At 41.0% G+C, this 21,398-nt stretch overlaps 1 protein-coding gene across 10 annotated transcripts in view; it reads left to right on the top strand.

The window, feature by feature from the left end:
- KLHL32 (kelch like family member 32) overlaps positions 1-21,398 on the top strand; it is a 114,228-nt gene that overhangs the window by 19,735 nt on the left and 73,095 nt on the right. For 6 of the 10 annotated variants that reach the window (XR_013538524.1, XR_013538523.1, XR_013538522.1 and 3 more), the window contains exons 3-6: positions 3,774-3,915; positions 5,760-5,850; positions 11,117-11,297; positions 18,363-18,470. Coding sequence is in view for 7 of the 10 variants with exons in the window: in XM_078380307.1 (XP_078236433.1) it covers positions 5,828-5,850; positions 11,117-11,297; positions 18,363-18,470 (312 nt within the window). In the remaining 3 variants the exon portion in view is untranslated. Of the gene's footprint in view, positions 1-1,192; positions 3,916-5,759; positions 5,851-11,116; positions 11,298-18,362; positions 18,471-21,398 lie in introns of those variants that run through there. The other 4 variants (XM_078380308.1, XM_078380316.1, XM_072998546.2 and 1 more) reach the window with 2 other exon arrangements.

Raw genomic sequence — 21,398 nt, 5'->3', positions numbered from 1 at the left:
AGTATTTAGCTGAAGGGAAATGCAAGTAAATGGAAAACATGATAATGGTATGTTGTGCAAGATGTGGAGAAAGTGGAGAAGAAGCTTTTCCCCCTGTGTTATAATACTGAATCTCAGTCGGCAGGGAGTACTTACCATGCTGCATAGTTGATTTCTAGCACTGGGCTAGTGATGGCTGCCAGTTTGGCTGGATTTAAAAGAGGGTTGAACAAATTCATGGAACAAGGAGCTCTTAGGTGCTGCTTGTCATGATGAATATATGTACCCTGTCCAGTCCCTGAGGCAGTATGCTTCTGTATATCAGTTGCTGGGAGCATGAGGAGGAGTGTGTTATTGCATTGATGTCTTGCTTGAGGGCTTCTCATAGGTATCTGTTTCATTATGGAATGCACTAACTGCTGGATCATCTACTATGGCTTTTCCTTGGTTCTGATAATCTTAAACATCATCAGCTTATAAAGATATTTGAAACTGAGAAATTAGACAAAGGCCATGTCTTATCACCATGCATTTGAGATGTTCATAAGTAATCAGTGGAAGAGTGCAACCTGGCTGGATAGCTTAGTGAGTTATATATCTGCGGAGCCAAAGGTTGGGAGTTTAAGTCCACACTGTGTGTCCCAGGAGAGCCTTGGGCAAGCCACACAGTCCCAAGTCACTCTCAGGAGAAGGGAATGGTAAACTACCTCTGAGTACTCTCTACCCTGAAAAGATGCACTATAAGTCAGAATTGACACTCACCACCACCACCATCATTCTCGCGTCCATACTGTTTCCACTTCTAACGTTTATTGTGTTAGCAGGTTTTGTGAACTGTTATCCATGTTTTTAAACTGTAGGGTCATCAGGCAATAAAGTTGCTTTAGGCATCCTTCAGTCTCGAAAGACTATGGTAGCGTGCTCTGTATGGAGGACTTGGAACAGCGTCTAGTGTGGCTGAGGAGGCCAATTCGAGAGTGACAATCCCTTCCACACTGAAGACAAATCCAATCTGTCCCCTGTCCAGCTCCCTGGTTTTGCTGCTTTTGTGATTTCCTCTTTGCCTCGGCCTGCTGGGCAAGGGTCGCTTCAAATTGGGAGAGGCCATGATGCAGTGCCTGCCTCCAGGCTGAACGCTCAGATGTCAGGGTTTCCCATCTGTTGAGGTCTATTCAAAGTGTTACATAAAAAGAGTAGCATACCATAGCATAGGCATCCTTCAGTCTCGAGAGACTATGGTAACATGCTCTGAATCGAGGAGTGTCCCCTCCAGAGCATGAAGCCTAGGTAAAGTAATATGGAGAATAGACTGTTACCCAAGCAGCAGATTCCCCCCCTCTCCATGTTGCTGAAATGGTCCAATGGAAAGGCAAGAGCCAATACAACTGGTTCCAGCAACATGGCAGGAGTTGCCAGAACAACATGAACTGCCTTCGGGACTCCAGCTCTGGATTTTGCCTCTAGGTTAACTCCTGAAGCCTTTTCCATGAGTGGATATAACCACAAGGCAGTGGAGGTTTGAAATCAGAGTTTTCCTTCTCCTAGATGGGCTGCCGTCCATGGCTGACGAGCCCCAAACATTTGATATTAGGCTGATGTCCTTGTTATGTCTGAAATATTTTCTGTCAGTCTGCTTTTTGTGGAATAAATGGAGACAAAGAGTCCTGGCTTTTTAATTAACACTTTCCAATAAAGCAACCAACCAATCATATCCAGTACAAGCTTTTGCAAAAGTTTGAACTCAGGGGCCATTTGCAAGGGTTCAGATATACTGTATTTTTCGCACCTTAAGACGCACTTTCCCCCACAAAACGGGGTGGTGGTGGAAAGTCTGTGCGTCTTATGGAGCGAAGAAAACATAATATTTTCCTGTTTTTTCCTAAAAAATTGGTGCGTCTTATGGAAAGGTGCGTCTTATGGAGCGAAAAATACGGTACTTAAATGTATATAAATTTCTCAACATTCATTCTGAACATTAAGAAAATTTACTTTGTTTTGTTCTTCAGTTCATGGATGCAGCACCAACAGTGCACTTAAGAAAATCCCTCCAAATTATATTAGTTTCCTTCTCCTCCTATTTCTTTGCTTCTAAATCTCTCCATAATGTGCCCAGGAGAATAAAATGCCTATGAGACATATTATGTTCACAAGTAATGTAACTGAAGCAAAGGATTAAAAAAACAAAACAATATTTAATTAATTATTTATTTTTTAGCATGAAACACACTTCATTTCTTAACAAATTACCTTCACAGTAGCTCTCAGTCATTTGGAAAGTCTGAAATGGCTCAGTGTTGTTGTTTCATAGGATGTGCTGTGCCTGTGGGATGGTAGCTTTAATCTGGTCATAATGTCCTTCCTGGAGCGGAATGTGCTTTTGAAGTCAGCATACCCTTTCCACAGCAGTGTTTGCTCACCACTCCTGGTAGATCAAAGCAGCTGGAACCAAATATCCTACATGATAATGCCTGGGTTTATTGAGAAAGTAATTGCTAGTCCTGCTGACACTATCAATAATTAGCATTAGAATGCAGTACTTGAGCTACTAGTTCTGAGAAGTTGTAGTAGTTGTGTGTGGTGGTGTCTTTTTTTTTTTTTTTGGTAAAGCACTGATATATAACCCAAAAACCTGCACTTAGGAGTGAACCCTTTGGTGTTTGCTTTGCAGCATAACATATTATCAGAATTACTTGCCTCGTGATATAAATACTGTAAAGTGTTTGGACAATGGCTGATGAAGGTCACATACTCACAGAATAAATTCGCTGAGTGGCCACCTTGTCTTCTGGGAAACCAACTAATTTTAAAATAAGTTAGTCTCATAATGCTTGAGGATGATTTTCATTTTCACTTTGTTAGTTCTAATTTGAGTGTGTGGGGGTGTCTACATATGCACTAACACAAGTTGAGGTAGTATGTTTACCCTGATGGAGGGTTTGTATTTGAAACACACAAGGCTAATTGCTAAACTAGTATATCAAAACTAGTGATAAAATACTAAGGTGATCTAGTGCTAATCTCATGTATGTAAAAAAAAAATCAAACGATGATTGAGGGGGGAAACAAAGGGGCAGATTAGGAACAATTAAATGCATTTGTAGGTTCACATGTTTGTGAATCTTGGGTTAAGGTGGGGACAGTTTGCAGGCACAAAAGCTAACAGCTCCAGTTATAATGCAATGGTTCCCAACCTTGGGTCCCCAGATGTTCTTAGACTAGAACTTCCAGAATCCTAGCTGTGCTGGCCAGGATTTCTGGGGGTTTAGTTCAAGAATGTCTGGGGACCCAAGGCTGGTAACCACTGCTGGAGTGGATCATGAGCATAGCTGTGTCAGTTTCAGCTGGAGTGCTTGACACAGCATTGAAGATGACCTACATGCTGACTGATGTGCCCCTAACCTTAACACACAAACTGAAAGAAACTGGGGGATTATAGTATGGGGGAAGCCACAGGGCCATGAGGCAGTGCATGGTTTCCTTCCACCTAGTGGTGGGGCCAGTCCAGTAGTCCCCAAATTGGGCAAGTCCTGAAAAGTTTTCCTCTGTTAGATCCTTTAAGGGCATTCTCATGTAGAAGGAAACAAGTGTGCAAGTGCCACTTGTCTGCAAAACTAGATATAACCTAACACCTTGGTTGCTTATAATAAGGTATTGACAAGTAACATGATCTAATTGTGAAGAAATGAACACAGTGACATATGCAGAATCAAGCACAGAATAATGGAGAGGGGGGATAGATTGCACAAAGAAAGAGACTGAATGATGTCCCAGGGGAGTGTGTTTGTGTTTCCCAGATGAACCAGAGAGGGAACTACCCTTCCCTGTGCAGCTCTGGGAGCCTTGCTCTCCCACGTTACTGATTGGCCCAGCCAGGAGAAGCAGTCTTGGCATCCATCATGTGCACAACAAAAGAAGGAGCAGCCTTTTGAGCTCTGGGTAAGCACAACCTTTTCCCTATACCAGCCTGTACTTGTGTCCCTTTGGTGGTTCGTACATACAGATGAACTAGAGTTTTGCTCAATGTACAAATAAAGGGTACATTGCTTTTAGTTGCTTTTACATAGGATGCCCATGGAAGTATTCCCCATGCAGAAAATGTCTTTGGAATATTGCTTCAAGGCTTTTTTTGGGGGGGGGGGGTTTACAGAGTCAATACAATTACTGGATTTTTTCTTAAGATATTAGTTCTAAAAGACTTCTGCTCTGAAACATAGAAAACAAGAGCAGCTGGAAAGATTGTTCCATCTTTAGATGTAGAGAAGCTTCATAATAACACCAGTAGGTGTATCTTGATTAGTAAAGCTCATCAGGGAGCAATTGCTGATAGATTACATCACTTTGCTTTGGTTCTATTTTGCTCTTGTCCCCTTTCAGCCCTGTTATATAGTCTTCCTAAATTAGATGACAATATCAGTCTGTGAGAAATCTCCCTAAAGATTTTTTGACAGCTTTTTGGGTCTGCTTCTTGAACCTTAATGCCCAAAAGCTGGATATAGGTTGTAAAACAAACTGGGGAAACCAATTATTTAGACTATGAGTTCTGTGGTAGTCCTGTATGATTTGAGTTAGTGTAAGGCAACTTAGAGCAATACTTTCATAGAACTGTAAATAAAGCTGGAAGAGAACCCAAGGGTGTTCAAGTCCAACCTCAGCTAAAGCAGGAAATCCAATGCTAAAGCATCCCTGACATGTGGCCATCTAATCTCTCTTGAAAAATCACCAACAAAGGAAAGTCTACCACCCTCCACAGGAGTGGATTCTTCTGTCAAACAGCTCTTGTTGCTAAGAAGTTATTTCTAATATATAGAAAAAATCTCCTCCTCTTAAAGCAAATCCATTACTTTGGGTCTGTAGCTATAGAACACAAACCTGCTCCATCTTCCTTGTGATAGCCCTTCATACATTTGAAGATGGCTATCATATCACCTCTCAGTCTTCACTTCTCCAGGCTGAACATACCCAGCACCCTCAGCCATTCCTCATAGGGCTTGATTTCCATGCTTTTTACTATCTTGATCCCGCTCTTCTGGATACATTCCAGCTGGTCGATATACTTTTAAGCTGTGGTGCCCTGATCTGATGTTGAGGTCTGGAAATAATAGAATGGTACCATTATTTCCCTTGATCTGAACACTAGTTTCTGTTGATGTAACTGAGTGTTACATTTGCCTCCTGTGTTCCTTATCCCTGCATTCCTTCCCTTTTTAGCAGGCAGTTACTGTCCAGACCTCAAGCTATAGAATCACTGCAAAATTTCCTGAATTGCTAGAACACATTTAAGGAAGCTGTGTACCATTAAATACCGTAGAACAGCTCAAAGTGAGAACCTCTGCTCTCAAGATTTGTGCTCCAGGGGTTTGTGGAAGCATGGTGGAATGGGCATGGTATCCGCAATGCAAAATGTGTGTCATGTATGGAATGTGTCTTGTTTTTCAGATTTTTTTCTTTTTTAGGAAAAACCCTCATAGGTTTTGAGGCTTGATATTTTGGTTGCATATTACACACAGCCATTTTCTCCTTTAACCTTGCACTTAGCATCTATGTGGCACCCAGGCAGTTGCATAACTTTCTACATGCTGCTTTTTGCTCCTTGCTTGTAGTCTGAAAAATGTGTTATTTACTGATAGCTGCATTTCTTTGAGTTCTTGCAGCTGTAAATCTATTCACTCTTGTTGTGAAATTATCTAGTCTGCTTTTTTATTATTATTAGTAGTAGCAGCTTGTTTTCTGGTGGAGGCAACAGATGTTTGTAACTGAGTTTGTTTTGTCTTTCTGTGTAGCTGGAATGTGTGCTGCATTTCCTGCACGTTTTTAAGAAGCCAGAGGTTCAGAAGGCTCAAGTGGAAGGATGCCGTCTGAAGTGTGCCTCAGGTAAAGTTCATGAGTGCTGTCCCAGCCAGTGTTCCTTAAGCATACATCTATTTGATGAATACTAGCCTGGAGAATGGCAGTATGGGCAAACTGCATGCATGAAAGTTCCATCAGAATCGCCATACTGTCTTGTATCTGGGAGGACTTGTTTTTGCAGTTCTGAAACATTTTCATTATTTTTCCCCTTTTAACATTCCTTTGTAAAAAATGCATGCATAACTATGCTTACTCCATCTGTGACCAGAATCCTGTATGTCTCGGCATGATATAAAGTTGTGAAGGGATGACTTTGCTGGGTGTTACACGTAGGCAGCAAAGTTTGCGCTATCTGTTGCATTATTTCTGTTGCAACCAATTGTGCAGTGAGCCTACATAACTGCTTTGTTAATAGCACCCACTTGGTGCTATTACAGCTACTGCTTGTATAACATTCAGTTACACAAGTGTAGCTACTCAGTGGGATTTCAGCCTGTAGTTCCCTAACTTGTTTGCATGTTAAACATATTTAGACAAAGTACCAGTCTTCCTGTTAGTGAGGAAACGTTTGTCAGGGGGTTCCCACCAGTGCCCTGAGTGGACCGCAGCAGCCCCCCCCCCAAGTCTGGGCAGGGTGGTAGTTTTGTTTTTTCAGGAAACCCAGGTGTCTCTGGAAAACCTGGGGATGAGACACACCTGAAAGGAAGAGAGAGGAGGGCCTGTCAGCTGGACTAAAGGAAGGTGGAGGAAGTCAGCAGAGGAGGCGGAAACCTTGGGTTCAGCAACAGAAGAGATGGAACCCCTGTACTATGCAGTGAGTGAGATGGCATGAGTCGTGGAGGATGACTGTTAGCAAAATGAACAATGACTTCCTTGAGGCAAGGGGCTGAGGCCAAGGAAGAGAGGCCTCATATACCTGCCCCATAGAAGACTCCAGTTCCTTTGTGTCTGAGATGCTCGGTTGAGGTATTGGCAGCACAAAGGCCAGCATGAGAAATGAAAGAGTCTCCCTCAGAAGCAGCCTCCACAAGCTGCGTCTTTTTTGAAGGGCGCCAAGCCTAGTCTCGGACTCTGCTTGTTTCCACAGTCTCCCACCTTGAGGAAAGCACTGAACTGACTGTCATCAGGGTACTAGTGCCATAAACTCAGTCTCCTGGGGTGCAGGAGGGAGATGATGGGCCTGCTGGGGAGCCACTGTCAGTCACCCAAGGACAAACAAAAGTACTGTATTTTTCCATGTACTGTATAAGAATACTTTTGTCTAAAACCTTTAGACTAAAAATTAGGGGTGGTCTTATACATGGAAGTAAGCTGAGGAGAGAACAAAAACAAGTGGAGGGGGGAAGGGATCAAAGCGATCCTGCCATGCTTTGATTGCTGCTTTTCCCCTCCACTTGCTAAGCCCCACGGGGCTTAGCAAAAGGAGGGGGAAAGCAGCGAGCAAAGAGCAAAGTGAGCAAAGGGCCCCTGCAGCTCTGTGCTCGCTGCTTCCCCCTCCTTTTGCTAAGCCCTGTGGGGCCTTGGAGCCCATGAAGTTACTGCCAGGAGACCTCCAGCGCCACCAGTAGCATTATGTCGATCTTCATAGATCAAGTGCCAGGTTGATATTTAAACATTGGGTACAGTTAGGTTGTAGATGGCAGTAGTTAAAGATTAGAAGAACAATTAAAACCCAATTTAGTCGATTGAGGGCCTGATTACACCAGCTCAAAATACAGTGGGGTCTTGACTTAAGAACGGCTTGAGTTAAGAACATTTTGACTTAAGAACCACTCTCATAGGAAAATATTGACTTGACTTACATACTTAGATTTGAGTTAAGAACTGAAAAAAACCCACGTGGGAGGCAGGGAAAGTGCAAAATTTGAACTTTCAGTTAACTGTTGGCCAGTGAAAAGGGTGCCTGTCTGCTTCCTCACTCCTCCCAGCGTTTAGAGAGTGGATTGGGAGACAGTCTTCGGGTACTGTACTGCCTGAACTGTATTTTCCCTGCCTTCCCTGAACCTTTCTTGACCTAAGAAAAAAAAAGAAACAAAATATCCCCCTCTAGTGGTCGAAGGCAGAATAGCAGCTTCCCATTAGTTTCTATGGACGGAAAAGAGCAGATACGGATCAAATGGTTTTCAGTGCATTCCTATGGGAAATGCAGATTTGACCTGAGAACCTTTTGACTTGAGAACCGCCTTCCAATATGGATTAAGTTCTCAAGTCAAGACCCCACTTTACCCCAGTTCTAATGATACTTTCCATACCTCTGTTGTACTGAATCACAGTCAAACGGTATATATACCTCGGTGAACGTTCTCATTTGTTTTAATGTTACAGATTCATTTCTTCCTGGTTAAAGCGGTATTGCTGCCTACATCCATGCTATGTCCCCAGGGAAGGCAGCCACCAATATTGTCTCTTACATTTTCTCTCTCTCAACCCCCTTCACCACGGTATTGACCCCTCACGGGAGCGGGCAAGAACCTAGTCAGGAGGCAGAGTGCCTCTGTGTGTGCATCTGGGGCATGAGATGTGCACTACTTGAAAAGGTCCTTCACCGTCCCAGAAGCCAAGAGGTGGGGAAGGAGGACGAGGCCATTGTATCTCAACCACCCCCACTCCCTGGAGGCTTTCTTGCGGGTCTGTTTGGGGAGCTCCAGCTTGACTACAGCTGCTGCTTCCTGCAAATCTCCGCCAGCAAGGAAAAAAGGAGAGAGAGAGCGCGCACAGAGACTGACTGTGGTGCTAGGAAAGGGTGACAGAACCAGACCGACAGCTGTGGTGGCCGTGGTTGCTGCCGCTGCCCCAAGGTTAGGAGACAGGCAGGCAGGCAAGCAGGCAAGTTGCGCTAGCTTCCCACTTGTCTCTTCAAAGAAAGGAAGAGGCAGGTCTCGTGGGCAGAGGCGGAGGAGAGAGCGCAGGCTTTAAGGCTCCATTTCCGCCACTGCCACTCCTGGTGACAAAGGTGCCCCCAGCTCCAGGTGTGCTGCTGCTGCTGCTGGAGTGGGAAAGAATCGACAGGGACGTGCACACATGCTGTACTGGTGAGGAGGGCGCAGATACTATATAGGTACAAAAGAAAGCAATCCTCAGAGGGGGAAATAAACCATGGATACATCACTGGCCAGGAAAACAGTTCGATCATGGCCATGTGCCACGTGACGGGAAATTTAAGCAGCAGTCTAACTGGAGTCTATCTGGGGTACATTTGGCTGGTATGGTCAGGAACTAAGGCACTTTTCTTAAACCTGGGGCCCTTCAGATGTGTTGGGCTACAGTTCCCATCATTTGTAGTTCAATATATCCAGAAAATAATTAGGTTGGAGAAGTCTGGCAGAAGAAATTTGATTTTATTAGACATTATCAGAATGACAACAACTCATAGATGAGAAGGAAGTAACATTAACAGATAATCAGTGTGATAGCTGTGTATTCATTTTGCATGTGATTCTGAACACATATGTGTCTCTTCTGAAAGAAACACAAAAGGTTAAAACACTCCTTCCTGCTAGTCCTTTGTCATGTCTAGAAGAGGTGACTCAGTTCACAGGACTGTGGCTATTTAATGGTAAAAGATTTTTCATCTGGCACCTAACTTGCCAACAGGTTTCCAATTCATTATGTTGTCCATATGTGTATGTAAACATGGATTAGGAGGAAGATGAGCAATGTAATTTAAATATGGGTTCCAGTATAGGTTTGGGTTCTGAATAATAGTTTTACACAATCAGATACCTTTCCTGTGTGTGGAATTGCAACTCCTGACATCTCTGGCCAGTATAATCAATATGCAGACTGTACTTTCGATCTTAATGTGCCCTCTGTTTACACTGAAATATTCTTTGTGTTTATAAGATTATTTATGTTGTTTTATCTAGCATGTGCATACTTATGTTTCAGCAAAAGGTGTTGACAGGAGTTGGCAGTGGTAATTTAACAGATTATGAGGAGAAGCCAGTACTATAATTAGAAAGCTATTCCAGAACTTCAAGACATTAACCCTTCTGTGTTTAGCAAGGCTCACAAGGATTGCAAAAACATGAAAATCATTTCTCCCAAATCGTCTGCTCAATGAATTTTTCTGCTATTAGAGTTCAAATGTTTCAGCCCTCTGCCTCTTATTATATTTCAAATATATAATAAAATAATTACTGGAAATAATTGGATTATAACATGAATGGAAAAGAAACCCAGTGCACAGACCTTATGTTAAAGTATAAATAATTCCAGATATTTGACCCAACTCCGGGAGGCAGTGGAAGACAGGAGGGCCTTGCGTGCTCTGGTCCATGGGGTCAGGAAGAGTCGGACACAACTTAACAAGTAAACAACAAAATTCCAAATATGCAGCAACAGTGTTATGTGCATGTAGAAATTAGGAATGGCTTTAAAGCTTTCAGTATCTCACATCTCTGGGTATTTTCTCCCCAAAAAGCAAATAAGGTATCTGAGGATATGCTCTTTAAGAGGCTAGAGATACATGGTCAGGTACACATCACAAATAGTGTGTGTATATTTTTTAATTGCAGTTTATTTCCTGACTCCAATGACTAATTAATAAAGCGTCTTTTCTGTGTATAGGAGAATTGAGCTGGAAGTGTGGTTAAACAACATCTGTAAAAAGCCTGTATGCTTTTGGAAGTGAATCCCTGTAGCATGTCCTGTAATAGTTATTATCTAACAGCACTTGATGCTCCATACTTTCCCTCCCTCTCCATTCATATTGTCATCCAGTAACTTCTGTATCAAACACAAGGAATACTGAAGAGTAGCTGCTCCTTCCACAAGCTATTTAGGTGTGTGGTTCCCTCCCCTCCCCCATTTAGATTAATGGAATGTCTGTCAGGCTAGTTGGGAATATTCGTTTTGTTGTTGGTTGTTTAGGCCTACCTAAACAATGATTTGCTTATTTATACATCTTTGGAATAGCTGTGTAGACCAGGAAGCTGCTTTTTCATTTTACAGAAGTTAGGTTGCACCAATGGAATAGAGCTTAATCCCCAAGTACAGTATATTGGAAATATCAGTAATGATTCTCCACAGAAGATTTAAATCCACCATTATCTAGTGGGCCAGGGTAATATTTGTTCCAAACTGTTCTGCAGCATGAAGTTATAGTCATGAAGAGAAGGAAAAATAATAAATTAAGACCATAACTCTGTGCACACTTGGCAGTACTGCACACTTGGCACTTTTGCTTGCATATACAGGATTGTGACAATGCTTGAATGGGCTAATTATAAATGGAGTAATTCTGTATTTTGATGCTCTTGGATTTAATCCTTCCTTCATAATTTTTCAGTATTCAGGATATGCTGACTGGTCAGAGGCTTTGCCAGTCCAGTTCTCATAATGATGCTGTTTTGGCTGCTCTGAACCAGCAAAGAAGCGACGGAATACTCTGTGATATAACTCTCATTGCAGAAGAGCAAAAGTTCCATGCCCACAAAGCAGTACTAGCAGCATGCAGTGACTACTTCAGAGTAAGTTAATACATTGTTATTATTATATTTGTGTTGGAAACTTGATGCAGTTATACTTTTAGATCACTATAAACCTAAAAACAAAGTACTGTAACAATCATTGTTATTTGTTTTTGCTAGTGTGAACAAAGATCATGATCTAACTACATATTTCAGCAGGAAAATCCTATCCTACATTAGCAGTCTATCATCTGATATCACACATATGCTTCATTTAGTGCATATTGTGTGGCCATTTATTCTGTGTGACATGCAGTTATTGGCAAGAGACAACATATAGAAGACTTTTTTTAATGTAAAAGCAATGCAGTTGAACTCGCTTGAGGGGTGACCACATTTACCCTGTGATTTACATTAGATTGGGAACTGATGAATTAGAATTTAAAACTTTGTGGCAGCAAGATACAAAGTTCAGTTAAAGAACTGCTGGATAGCTCAGTCATTTAGGTCTGTGGCTGCACTTTTGATGATTCCACAATGGCCTTCCCTATATGAAGCCTTATGTCAGTTGGCAGGGGTGGTTTAAATTTGTTCTGATTGGGTTGACATCTTTCTGTTTTCTTCCCTGCGTAATTGCCTGATCTGATGCAAAGGGGTGCTTATGGGAGTGTCGGTTCCCTAGTCTCCAGACAGTTATTTTTTTAAAGGGTTTCAAGTCGGCACTGGAAAACACCATGTTTTTCAAACAACATTGGACAATTAGTAAAACAATTTAAAAAGAGCATGGAAATTGCCAGTTAGTATCTTGTTAGCATGTTAAGACAGCTTCCGCCTCTGCCCCTACTAACTCCTGCAAATTGTCGTCTGGACAGCTACAGTCATTTCACCCATGGAAACCCAATTTGATAAACTGCAAATCACAGAGGATCAAGCCATACTTCCTAGCTGTTTTGTTGCACCTTTACTTTGCAGCTTTTTAGTTGCACCTTTACTTTGCAGCGTTATTCAGGTTACAGTTCTTGCTTTGGCCAGTATTAGGTCAACAGTAGGTTTTTAATTGGCAGCACTGAATGGAACCGTTTTTTTTTTCCCCCTTCTTTAATTTTTGGTTTTCATCATGGTCTGGGAAGGCAGATGTTCTGAGACTTTGGGAGTTCAGCATAACTGTAACCTGGTTTAGGTCTTGTATAGGACAATAGTCTTTTGGATTTTATCTAGGTCAGGATTTACTGGGGTAAATTTTGTTATATGAATGCGTGAAAAGTATAGGTAAATGTGTGGGAGAGACAAATGTAGTATTGAGAAAGCTAGAAGACAGTTTTAAATGTTTCCTAGGTTTAAAAGGTTTGCTTAACATTTTCTTTGATGTGTGAAGATTCTGAATGATATTTTGACAATTATTGACTCAGAATATGAAGAATAGGGCTGTCCTGTTTTCTTCAGAGCTGATAAGAGTTCAACCTACTGTAACTGGGCTGCAGGTTAAAGCAAAGGATCATGTTTGCCACTTGAGTGTGCTCCAAGAACTGGTGGCAGTTCAAGAATTAAAGGAGTTGCGCTTACACTTCATTTTCCTTCTGAGGACCTCTTTCACATACAGTGGCTGGTGGACATATGGTAGATTGTTTCAGTTATGGGGATCTGGAGAGATCTCATTACTGCTTGCTCTGAGGTGGGTTGTGAAGACAATTTCATTCCAGTGAGTATCCTCAGAACTGTCTTATTGACCAAGAGTAATTACATTTGCCATTCTTAAAATTTATTGTTTCAAACTATGTTAGTGTGCTGTTGCTATATTAGTTGCCATTTGTGTTGTGATTTTGATGAGCTTCAATTGCATAATTTTGTAAAAGGTCTCAGTGATACTACCTCTGGATGAAAGTATGCAATCTTTGGTTGAGCCTGGAGACAGTCTTTGATCTTGCATGGCATCTGTGAAATGACTGAACATCCAAATGACTAGTTGTTGTGCTAGTAGGATCACCATATGTTGCCTTCATCATTTCAGTCAGCATTTACAGTGTTTGCTTGAATACAGCCTATGTCTCAGTGCTGATCTTTTGCTTACCAGCAGGGGTGTGGGAGTAATTTTCCTGTGGCTTTTTCACAAGCTGCTCCAGAAACTGCACGTGTGAAGGAACTCTGTGGGTGTGGGTGAAGATTTCCCAAGCATATGTTGCCTGGCTAGATAAAATAGCAGTATTTGTATGGGGATGACTTGTGCCAGTGATGTGTTGTTGAGGTTCTTCCACAAACATTACCCAAACGAGAAAGTTGTGAGGAACTCCTGTTTACTGTTCAGTTGGGCTTAGTAGATTTTTGGATATGATAGAGGAAAGATGTGTTTTGCTTTCCTTGTTGCTTAATGTTTTAACAATCAGTTAATACATAAGAATACAGTAGATGCCATCAAAACTGGGGTATTTATTTCTGAATTAGAACGATGTTGTAAATAACTAGGGGACGTGGTGGCGCTGTGGGCTAAACCGCAGAAGCCTGTGCTGCAGGGTCAGAAGACCAAGCAGTCGTAAGATCGAATCCACGCGACGGAGTGAGCTCCTGTCGCCTGTCCCAGCTCCCGCCAACCTAGCGGTTCGAAAGCATGCAAATGCAAGTAGATAAATAGGTACCATCTCGGTGGGAAGGTAAACAGCGTTCCGTGTCTAAATCACACTGGCCATGTGACCACGGAAAGATTGTCTTCGGACAAACGCTGGCTCTATGGCTTGAAGAGCGGGATGAGCGCCGCCCCCTAGAGTCGGACACGACTGGACAAAAATTGTCAAGGGGAACCTTTACCTTTACCTTTACCTTGTAAATAACTATTTGAAGATTGTTTGCCTTTATAAACCATTTGCGTTGGAAAAGAAACGAAGTGGAATTTAATAATTTGACGTGTATACAGATAATGTTGCATCTTGATATAGATTGGATGTTGCAATCAGTGTTTCAATTATTTCCCCCCTTTACTATTCCCTATTTAATTCATCAGCTACCTCACTATTTTTCATCATTGAAGTTTCCTTCTCCTCTTCTACCTCATTCTCTTTGAACTTATCTCTGTAAATTCCAGCTCCTCACCCAACCACATCCCAAATGTCCAGGGCTTTAAAATTTTTAGAATGTCTCACCAGTCAGTCAAAAATTTCACCAGTCAGCATGACTATAGCCTTGCAATTTATTCGGATTAGGAACCACTGATTTATACCCTCAGACTTGGGTTGCTTTATTACCTGCATGCCTGTGGGGTCATGAAGCTTGTTTTTTTGAATTCCTTTCTCTTGAATGTCTCTAGCAAAAATAAAACTGAAAGCAAAAGCACCCAGCCTCTTAAGGAGCCACTGTTCCCTCCCACCCCAAGATTTGTCCTCGTTCGGTTGAAATTGGGGGCAGGGAATCTCCATATTCTCCAGCATGGGACTACTCTACATTCTCCTGCAGAGCTATATCTCTATGTCCTGCTCAAACTCTCTTCTCGCGAGAAGAGGGCAGTTTTTACTTCTGCAATGGGAGCGGGGAGTGGAGGACTGCAGGATTAGAGAGCGAGAGATAGGCGGAGGGGAAGGAGGCAGTCAGGGAGAAAGCTGTGACTTGTCAAGCAGCATTTTTCACTTGTCATGGATGAGTGGACGAGTGCATTTTTCAAGCCTGCAAATGTCCCTTCCATTTGTTGTCCATTGTAAGCCGCCCAGAGACCTCTGGGTAGAGTGGGCGGCATATAAATTAAATAAATAAATAAATCTCTGTGCAACTTTGCCCTTCTATAGACAAAAACCTGCTTTTAATCGATTATGACTTTCTTTGTAAAAAAAATCTTGGTCTCTGTGTGATGTAGATTTCAATATGTTATATTCTTCTGTCTTTTCTAATAGAGGTCTGATTTCTTTCTCACTCATTTTGATGGACATTATAACATGATAGTAATGGCATTCTCCTTCTTGGCTCCTGAATCCTCCCCTTTTATTCCTTCATTTCTATATGGCTGCCATCTAATGTCACCCTAATTCTGTTTCCTTTTTCTAGTGTTTACTACTGGCTCCTCTTCTTTCCTCTAACAGCTTTTCTTTCCTCCTCTTTGGAATTTACATAGCTATCTCTAGATTGTAATTCCCTTGCTACTTTCAGTCCCAAACTTTGTTCCATATCTATTATGAATGTTGATAGACAAGGTGAAGTCCACATCAAACATATATGTTTCTATGACCACAGAAATGCTTCTGTTCGTTGATACTACCTACCCAGTTCCATTTCTTTGCTGCCTTATCACCGTGTTTTGGAATCTTCTGATGGTTACTCTTTATCCTTTCTGTGACAAAATAAATCTTGACAATATGATCTGGAAAGTACATGGTATGATGGCTGTCCACCTTTTTTTTTAAGTAACAAAACAAAGATCAAGTACTGTAATTGCATTAGTCCAACGCTGAGGTGATTGCTTAAAATGCTAGATTGCTGGATGAGCCAGATAAGAATGCATGTAGTTACTGCACGCATTGGAAGTACTGTACAACTCTGTCTTTAGGTCTAAATAAGATAGTTGTTTGCTGCTTCCCTTACCTGAATAAGAGGCTTTTGTGTAAAAAAATGCCACTAGAATACGTTTTCATTAATCTGTGCTTGATATTTTTTTGTTAGAATCATAGTTTATTAATTAATGTTTATTCAGAAGAGTCCAAGAGAGAGCTAATGAATACAGGATGGGACGTACTATGTGATATTTTGCCACATTATCTCCTGTATCCTCACCCTTTCTTCCAGGAATTTTTTTTCCAACTCTTTATATCTGAATTGTGTAATACTAATTGCTACTTAAGCATCTGTAGTAAAATAAAACCCACACATAACAATGGTTTATCCTGTGGTAAAATATGCAAAGGAAAGTATTTTAACTTTTATCTATAATATGAAGAACATCTTGGTATTCATTAATATGTTCTCTGATTAAGCATAAGTATGATAAACCTGATTTACCAAAACTTGATAGATTCACCTTGCACAGAGAAGGAAAGAAAGCTGGCACAGTGCTTGACAGGCCATGATTACATTAAGTTTAAGAAGAAAAAAAAGAATAGTGGTCTCTACTTTGGTGCTTAACATTGATCTTCATGTCAGCTCTAATGTTGACCTTGGTAACAAAGGGCAAAAGGAGATTGTTGAACAGATGTCATGATTGGGGTTATGAAGTTCTTAAACTGTATTTGCTGATCATGTAGCTTCTGGCAAGCCTTGTATGTTTTCTATAGCAATGCAAGGGATTGTAGGTAGCTCTTTCTTCAGAAAATTAGCATGTTCTCTTTTGAAATATTTATTTATCCTTAAAATGTGTCTCTTAATAATTACCGTTGCATTATACTTGTAAATTGATTTCATGAAGTCAAAATTAAAGATTTGTTCAAACTTTATACATACAGTGGTTCCCACGTCATTGCCTCAGAGATGTGGTGTTGCTGGCAGGCCCACGGTCTAGCTGGGAATTGGTGTAAACAGTGATTGTGTGAGAACAGTAGATCCCCTTGGAACTGTCTACATAGCTGTGACTTGTATGCCTACAATGTCCTCTTAGAAGCCCCATTTTATTGGATTGATTTTGTTTTATTTTTGTTTTGCTTTTATGTTACGTTTCTCATCAAAGGGACCCAAGGCAGCTCACAAATTATTAAAAAACAAGCCAATTAAAATACAGTAAATTATTACATTTAAATACAAACATGTAATTATGTTGAAACAACTAGTTTAGACTAGTTAAAACACTTTAGAAACACCTTAAAATAACAATAATAATGATAATAATGTGCAGCATTCTAAAATCAAGAATTCTTCATTGCCTAATTCAGTTGTAAAAAGCCTGTTTAAAAAGGAATGTCCCCTGAAGGATGGAAGGGAAGGGAGTTAATGTAGCCACCTGAGGGAGACCATTCCACAGCCCTGGAGTTTCCATTAAGAAGGTCATTTCCCATGTCCTCATCAGATGTTGCTGTGAGAGTGGTAGAACTGAGAGAAGAGCTTCCCCTGAAGATCTTAAAATTTTAAGAGCCACAGAAACAACAGCCCTACTAGACGGACTAGTTCTGTTATCTCTTTATTGCAGACAGGGTGCTGAAGTTGAGATGAAGATCATGGGGCAAGTTTGTGAAATGCTAATGGATGGACTCTTCAAAGGCCAGTCACTGTTTTCATAGTTCAGGATATAATGTGAAACTAATAGAATTGGTCCCTAGAGTAGATAGCATATTGATTGGGACCGAAGCCAATGAATTCATCAGTCTGTCATTCACAAAGGACACTAGGAAATTCTAGCGAATGCTGCCTACTGGAGGAAAGCGGTAGAAAGGCAATGTTCCCCAGTGGCTTTTTTCTTTCTGCACTAGAGAGTCCTCAGTCTCTCTGGAACCCATTCAGCAGGAGACTCAGGGCGCTAAGCGGGAGGGAGGAATCTTCGAGATCATTATTTATCTCTTTCTTATTGTGGAGAACAAATCTAGATCTGACTTATTAATATGTAAATGTCAATAGGGAATCAGATGATGATGATGATGACGACGACAACAACAACAACAACAACAACAACAACAACAACAACAACAACAACAACAACAATAATAATAATAATAATAATAATAATAATAATAATAATAATAATAATAATAATAATAATAATTTCACACAGTACTATAAGCAGTTGCAGATTTTAGAAATAGCATAATCAGAGCAACAAAAACCCAACAGTGTTGGGAACAGCATATTTACTGCATTGATATTTAACAGATCCTTATGTTTTAGGTTCAAACTTGTATCGGTTATATAATACCAGTCAATGTTTTTAAAGTTTTGATCCACTGTGCCTGATGATGATGATCGTAGTAGTAATAATAATAATAATGGGAAGTTCTATGCTTCAGATATCCTTGGATTCGTATTCCTGCATTGAGCAGGGGGCTGGATTCAATGGCCTTATAGGCCTCTTCCAACTTCATGATTCTGTGATTTACAAACCTCTGGGCTTTATTCTATTTGTATTTGATTGTGTGTGTACACTGCCTGGTATCCATGTAGATGAAGGGTAGTTTTAACATATCACTGTAACAATAATTTTAATATAGACAACTGTTTTGTTTCTTTCCTTAGGCAATGTTCAGTCTTTGTATGGTTGAAAGCGGTGCAGATGAGGTGAATTTACATGGCATCACAAGCATAGGTTTAAAGCAAGCTCTGGACTTTGCATACACTGGACAGGTATTGTACTAACATACTTAATTGACCAGTTTAAAATTAACGAAGAAGCTTAAAAGTGGGTTTAAACAAGCAAACTGGCACAATGCAAAGAGTGGGTTGAATACGTCCAGTATGGTGGATGATCATGTGACTACTGCAGTACACAGCACTGTTCTCAGGTCAGTCTAATTTACTATCCCTCTGATAACTTTCATTTACTGTATCTATCAATAAGTAGAGTGGAACAGATATTTGCTTTAGTGAGTCCCCCAGCAAATGTTATGGATGAGCAAAAATCCTTCTTTTGTATTAAATCTTGTAGTTATTCTCGTTGTGTCTGCTGATTATATATTCCCTTTACAAAGTGTTTCCTAGCCTTGGGTTCCTTGATGTTATTGCACTACAACTCCCAGAAATCCTGGATAGCACAGCTTGTGGTGAAGGCTTTTGGGAGTTTTAGTCCAAGAAAATCTGGGGACTTAAGACTGAGAAACATTGCCCCCCGAGAATGATGAGTGTTTACTGATAGTGAGTTTTGGAAAACAGAATGAGATCTTGGGCTTATTTGCCTCTTTATGTAAGGAGTCAGTGGACCCAAACTGAGAACTCTTAACAAGCAGCTGTATGCCACTGGAACCTTAGTAAGTGGCGTTTTGCTGCTCCACAGTATTCCTTTCAAAACTAATGAGAAGGAAAACATCAGCCTGTCAGTCCTGAACAGATCCACTGGCACAGGAGCCGAATGAGTTCTCCTAAGCTTGGCTCTTTGGCAGCTTGTCTGTAGGAGAAATTGCTTAATAGACTCCTCTTTATTTGTCCCTTGACCTTGCATCTTAGTGTTCCAGTGTCCTGATTTCCAGACTCTCTTAGGCCAAATTATTCTTCTCTAGCCTGTTAGGTTTCCTGATAACTTGTTCTGGAGTGTGACCTCACTCTTGTCTAAACCACATTGCTGCTACTTGATTGTTAGCCATTCTTTGGTCCCTTTGTAACAGGGGTCTCCAAACTATGGCCCACGGGCCACATCTGGCCCGCCTTGCCCTTTTATCTGACCCAGTCCTGCGTGGTACAACCCTTCTGAAAATACCTACTTACCTCTCTATGATACTTCAGCATTTACTGAGCCAGCTGCCTCTCCCATCTCTGTGATCGCTGCCCTTTTGCAGCTGCTGTGAGATTTGGCAGAGGAGGCAGGGGCGGCAGTGAGAGGGCCGGGTTTCCATGAGAAACATGGCCTGGCAAGGGGTGAAGACCGAAGAAAGGGGGTACAGTGGGTGAAAGAGGACTGGTAACAGTGAGGCTTATGATGGTGGTGGCTCTTGCTGCTGTGACTTGGTTAGTGAGTAGGGAAGCCAGAGGTGGTGGTGGCTTGGAGGGCGGGCGGGCGAGCGAGCTAGTGAGTGACAGGCTCTCAAGAGGGTTCAACATTGCAGGGCCGGGGTGGGGGGCTGGGGCTAGAACAGGGGCCAGGACAGGCACGAGGTCTTTCCCAGGTGGGGTTTGTCTCTCTTTGCACGGGTCCGTTTTCCTGCCTTGCTGCGTGTTACGTTTGGACAAGCCGCAGCACCTCTGTGGTTCCTCCATTTGTTTGGGGATAGTTAATATTTTCAGGCAGTGGATACGTGAAACTGTGCGTACTGATTCTATGGCTATGGTGGTCCTACTGTATAGCAATTGAAAGCCAGCATGGAAGGACTATGGGGAAACAAATCTAATGAACAATGGCACAGTGGTTCCTCCCTGGCATTTCAGTTCAGAAACTGTGCCATGCACAACTTTTACTGCAGAGATATGATTTGAAATCTTTTATTTCTTAATGGCATTTGCAGGTTCATACCTAAAGTAACAATAATAAGGCTGTAGTTGTAGAGGAGGTAGCCCTGTTAGTTTGTGCAAGCATTCTAGATAAAAATAAATGAATTTAAAATAAAAATAAAAGAACAAATGAAAATGACAAAAATGTGGTTGCATTTTAAAGACTGTTATATTTTATTATATTATTATTAAACAAGCAGTTCCATCATTCACATTAATATTGTATACATGTACAATTTTGTTGATCCAAATGAAACTTATTCATTCATTGTAAAACTGTTGTTTTTTTTCTTTTGGTCCTTGAAAATGTGTAAAATACATGATGTGGCCCTCATACTGGAAAGTTTGTAGACCCCTGCTTTATAACATGATGCTTCCCTGGAAGATAACAAAATGAAATTTGGCAATTTCCTTTAAAGTTTATTCCAGGCTTAGATTTCAGCTGCAGCGATCATTACAAGACAGAAAAAAGGGCAAAGGTTTACTACAAAATGGAATTATTTGCCTGTTTGTTCAGTATGCAGACTTAAGATACAAAATGTACATTTCAATTTCAAATCCAGGTCAATACCCCTTCTTGTGTTCAGGGAAGATATAACGAGTGCAATGGCCAGGACCTAAAAAAACAGTGTAACTTTTCTTGTGTGCCTGTTTTCTTGTATGTGTTTGTGCGTATGGTCAGGTTAAATACTGCATACCACACTGCACAATTTTGGGGAAAAATCAAATAATCTGTTTTAAATGTTTCCGATGGCACTTGGTTGATGGGGAGACTTCTATTTTTGGGGAGGGGAGTGTTATCTGTTTTTATCAGTATAGTTGTTGAATAAAACTTGATTGTAATAATGTTTAGAGTAGCCTAGTAGGGGTTTCTTACCCACAATCAATAACTGGAGTCTTACAGTTTAAGCTGATTTGGCCCCACTGAATGTGGTGAAGGCTAGAATGATATTGAAATTATTGTCCTGAAAACCTATTCATTGGATTAATTTGTGTTGTATCAGTGTCTTTCTGAGCTTGAAGAGCAGTTTACCTTTTAGTAGTGGAAGATAGTTAGCTGCAGTAATATTTCTGCATCTTTGGAATGGTTCATTTAGATAGTTGGCCTTTGAAAACTTACTTTTGTGATTTTGC

This window comes from Pogona vitticeps, chromosome 1 (assembly GCF_051106095.1).
Source record: "Pogona vitticeps strain Pit_001003342236 chromosome 1, PviZW2.1, whole genome shotgun sequence".
Lineage (NCBI taxonomy): Eukaryota > Metazoa > Chordata > Lepidosauria > Squamata > Agamidae > Pogona > Pogona vitticeps.
This window is presented reverse-complemented; position numbering and strand designations above follow the sequence as displayed.